This window comes from Alexandromys fortis, unplaced genomic scaffold, assembly GCF_014885135.2.
Source record: "Alexandromys fortis isolate MF-2015 unplaced genomic scaffold, M_Fortis_MF-2015_v1.1 scaffold_29, whole genome shotgun sequence".
Lineage (NCBI taxonomy): Eukaryota > Metazoa > Chordata > Mammalia > Rodentia > Cricetidae > Alexandromys > Alexandromys fortis.
Window position 1 is genome coordinate 5,790,876 of NW_026067891.1, and position 4,785 is coordinate 5,795,660.

General features: G+C 53.4%; 1 protein-coding gene across 1 annotated transcript in view; it reads right to left on the reverse strand.

Moving 5' to 3' along the window:
- Nlrc3 (NLR family CARD domain containing 3) overlaps positions 1-3,023 on the reverse strand; it is a 19,982-nt gene extending 16,959 nt beyond the window's left edge. Inside the window, exons 1-2 of the mRNA XM_050131543.1 lie at positions 2,711-3,023; positions 871-2,620 (exon numbers count right to left, since the gene is read on the reverse strand). Of these exons, the coding sequence (XP_049987500.1) occupies positions 871-2,620; positions 2,711-2,879 (1,919 nt within the window). The 5' untranslated portion in view covers positions 2,880-3,023. The remainder of the gene's footprint in view (positions 1-870; positions 2,621-2,710) is intronic.
- Positions 3,024-4,785: the final 1,762 nt, after the last annotated feature.

Below are 4,785 nucleotides of genomic sequence, written 5' to 3' on the forward strand. Positions count from 1 at the left end.
TATATATATAATTTTGTTATGGGCTGGGGCAGACTGAGGGGCCACTGGCAGTGGCACCAGGATTTATCCCTACTGCTTGCCCTGGCTTTTTGGGAACCTATTATCTATGGATGGATACTTTGCTCAGCCTAGATATAGTAGGGAGGGCCTTGGACCTTCCCCAAAGCAATGTGCCTTACCCTCTCTGAGAAGTGGATGTGAAGATGGAGTGGAGGGAATGGGAGGAGAGGAGGGAGTGGGAACTTGGATTGATATGTATGATGAAAAAAATAGTTTGTTTTCTTTTTTTAAAAAAAATAAAAATAAAAAATCAATTTAAAAAAAATCTTGCTATATAGCCCAGGTTGTTCCGGAACTCAGCAATCTTCCTTCTTCAGCCTCCTGATTCCTGGGATCACGGTATGAGTTGCAATGCCTGGTTCTCAGAGGGCCTCATGAGTTGTACCGTGTTTCTGTGTTGAAATTCTAAGCGTGCTGTCTCGAGAATGTAGCCTTATAGGGATGTGAGCTTATTGCAGATAGGAGGATGCCACCCTGACACAGGTGGGCCTATAACCCAATATGATGATGTCTTTGTAGGAAAAGTGAGTGCCACGTGAAAACAGGCTCAGGGGCAGATGGTCATATGACAGGGGAGACCAGGGAGCATCAAAGACTGCTGGCCCTCGGGAGCTCCAGAGGCAGGAACAGCCCTGCTACTAAGGTTTAAGAGAGAGTACTGCCCATGCCCTTGAACTCGGACTTCTGACTTCCAGAACTAAATCAGTCGCCATGATGGTCCCACACCCAGCTAGGGAGCGTGATGAAACAAGGAACCATTTTGAGTCTTTCTCCTTTGCCCTTACTCCCAACATGGACCCCCATACTCGCCTGAGGCTCTGGCAATAGAGCAGCTGGGGCAGCAGGCTCTGAAGGACACTCTGGCTGAGGCACAGGGATAAATTGGCTTCCTGGGAGCAGATATCAGACAGCTGCAGGAGGTAGGCCAGAGCGGTGCGATGCGAGGGGCTGGTCAGGCCAGCCAAGGTCCCGCTCCGCATGGCCTCCTCCACACTGCGGGCCAGCTCTGTGTGCTGCATCTCATGCAGGCAGTACAAGACATTGATGCCCCGTGCACAAACCGCCGTGTCAGGGCGTAGCAAACCTTGTAGGACCTCAGCTGCCTGGGCCCGGTAGTTCTGGTGCTCACCTTGGGCCAGCAGAGAGCCAGCCAGCAGCGTATTAACCCTTGGAGACAGGAGGCCAGAGAGGAAGCGCAGAAACACATCCAGTCTCCCATCCTGAGCTTGTGTAGCCCTCTGGGCCGCACACCTGAAGTGCGTGAGGAAACCCAGCCTGGGCCAAGACATACCACTCTCGGTGAAGAGGTCAAAGATGGCTCTCTTGGATGCGCTGTAGTAATATGTGGCCGCCACAAATTCTTGCAGAGACAGGTGGGTAAAGCAATAGGCTGCCGAGGAGGCCAGAGTCTCTTCCCGTTGCAGGAGACAGCCGCACAGAGCGCTCTGCAGCAAAGTGAGGTCCACGCCAAATGCCTTCATGTCTTGCTCATAAAACACGTATTTCTTCTTGACCAGCCCATGAAAGGCCAGGCGGCCCAGTGTCCCCACCATTTTGCGGGCTCCCTGGGCCATCTGCTCAATCCTAGGACTTACCTTTCCCTTGTCCTGCCCCTCCCCACCAAAGGCCATCCTAAAGTACCAAGAGTAGAGCTCACACAGGGTCTGGGGCAGGAGCAACTCTGTGTCTTGGACAGCTAGGTTGCTGTGGTACAGGTGACCCAGTGCCAGCCCCACGAGCCTACAAAAGGCTGGCACGGTGCACATCAGATACAGAGCCTTGTTGGCCTTTATCTGAGTTAGCACCCGGCCTAAGAGGTTCTGGTCCTCAGGAATTATCTGCTCCAGACACGCTTTGATCTCTTCCTCAGTAAGGCCCCGGATCTCAGTCATCCGGTCCACTAGGCCCCCGGGGACCTGACCAGCAGCACTGGGACGGGAGGTGATCCAGACAGAAATTTCTGGAAAGAGGTTGCCTCGGATGATGTTAGTGATCAGGTGGTCCACCTGGATCTCCTTCTTTGGGTCTGTGCAGGCTATGGTGTTGGAGAATTCCAGCGGCGTCTTGCACTCATCCAAGCCATCCAGGACCAGGAGGACTCTGTCTGGGGCCGTTACCTCCAGGTTACCTTCCCCAGCGTTTGGGAAGACGGAGTGGATGAGTTTGTCGGCAGACAGCTTCTCATAGGTGTTCAGGTCCCGAAAGGTCAAGGGTAGAACCAGTGAGAAGTTCTTGCCCACCTGTCCCCTAGCCCAGCAACGAACAAAATGCCTCACTAGGGTAGTCTTGCCAATGCCGGCCACGCCGACAGTGACAGAGATGCGAGGTGGGATGGACACCCGGGACAGAGGCAGGAAGAGCCTATCCAGGGTGATGGCCCTGGTGGAGTGCCAGACCCCACGCGTGGCCTCCACCTGTGTGAAGTCGTGCTCCTTCAGCTGCAGGTCTGTCAGGCCCTCAACCAGCAGGAGGCTGGCCAGACGGTGTGAGAGGCTGCCCAGCTCTGGGTCATTCCCCACCCTGCTCAGCAGGGCCTCACAGTGCCTCCGTACCCTTGAGTCTGCAGGGTGCAGGAAAAAGCAGGTAAGATCGCAGGGCAAGGCGAGAGGGTTCAGGTACCCCTTCTCCCCCGCCCCCATGGCAGACTTACCATTGCTTTGGGATCCTAGCGGGGAGTCTGGCATTTTGCTAGGGGCCTGTAATAGCTGACCACCATTCTTAGCCAGCAGATCCACAAGGGCCTTCACCTGCTCAGCTGGAGAGACAGCATTGTAGGCCCGACATGTCTCTCCATCTGTCCTCACCTCTTGCTTCCTCATGGAGTCTGTGACTGCAGCCAGGAGCTGTGAAGAGCCCAGACTGCTGCCTGGTGGACCTCCGTTGTTTCCTGGCCAGTGAAAGTAATCATGGAGATGCAGGGGCGAAGTGGACAAGACTTGGGGTGCTGGATTTGGTCTCCGCTCTGGCACTTACTGAGTGACCCTGGGCAGGCTGTGTCATCTCTCCACACCTAGGTTTCCTCATCTGTGACCTGGCAATGAGGATGGTATTAAGAGCAAGGAAACCAGAAGGAGGAAGGAGGGAGATGGCCAACCTGGGGAGGAAGCAGTCCATGAGGCCATCTACTTAGCACCTTGGGAAAGCAAAGACTGGAGACGGAAGGACGGTGGTGAGGATGGTGGGTGCCAGGGTTGAGGATACGGAGGCGGCAACACTGCCCTGTGTGATGCTGTAATGGTGGCTGGGTGTCGCTGTATGTATGCAAGGGTAAACTGGGCTTCTGGTGATCCTGTGTCAGCTAAGAACCCGAGATCCCTCGCTGTAGCCAATGCAGCAGGGCTAGGGGACGTGGGTGGCGGAGTCTGTCGGGGCAGGCACAGCTGTGAGGGATCTCCATTCTCCCGTGAACCTAAACTTCTCTAAAACATGGCCTTTTAATTTTTCAAAAAGGAAAGGGAAGAAAGAGAGGGGAAGGCAGGCAGGCAGCTCTCAGAACAGAAGCACAGTGACTTCTCTTAGCTTTCCTAGCCTTCCTGGAAGTGCGGGGGCTCTGGGCTGCAGGAAGCACCCTTTGCTGCTGAGGATAGAGACTTGGAGACAGCAAGAGGCGAAGCCACTGCACATCCCACCTGCTCACACCTTTCGCCAAGGCCACTGCTTCTTGGAAGCTCTCCTATGACCCGATCCATCTATCTTCCTCTTCATCGGGCACAGGGGCCACCACAGTCCCTATGGACCTATCACCCATAGTTGACAGTTCTGGAAGAGGAAAAAACAATGGGGGAGGGGTCAGCAGAGGTCATGGTCCACCACTGCTGGCTGCAGTCCTGTTTAAGGTTGATCAGTCGTCATCGCTGCCAAGAATCTGGCGAGCCCTCGATGCCCTGGGCTTGGCCAGTTCAGTGGCTGGTTAACTGAAGAAAAGGTTGCTGTCAATAGACTCCTGGTTTTGAAATTGCATTGGGGATTGGTGTCAGTTTAACTTGGCATGAATATTTTCACACAGAAAATACTAAAAGAAGGTAGCAGTAAGAAAAACAACCGTTCTGCTCACAGCCATGGTGAACAGTCAATAAAAGCAGCAAGGTTAAGTCCAGTGAGCTGGGCTAACCTGGGATTGCTGAGGCTAGTGTAGGATGGGGCCACTCTGGGCTAACCTGGGAATGCTGAGGCTAGCGTAGGATGGGGCCACTCTGGGCTAACCTGGGAATGCTGAGGCTAGCGTAGGACAGGGCCACTCTCCCCTCCTGTGCAATCCTTCTGGTTTTGCTCTTTTATTTTTTTTTATTTTTTATTTTTTTTTCAAGACAGGGTTTCTCTGTGCCTTTGGAGCCTGTCCTGGAACTAGCTCTGTAGACCAGGCTGGTCTCGAACTCCCAGAGATCCGCCTGCCTCTGCCTCCCGAGTGCTGGGATTAAAGGCGTGCGCCACCATCGCCCGCCTTTGCTCTTTTATTTTTGAAATGTTCAAACCAAGGGGAAAAGCAAGTGGGATAACAATTGATGCTGTGATATTTCGGACTTGTGCTCATGGTTAGATGTGGTTAGATTACCTAGTAAACTGTATTTTTCTCATCTACACTTTGGAAAATAACAGCGTCTTACTTGTATCTCAGCATTTGTAAGATAGTTTTTGTTGGCCTGGAGAGAAGGCTCAGTGGCTAAGATCACTGGCTGCTCTTCCAGAAGACCAGGGTTCAATTCCCAGCACCCACACAGTGGCTCA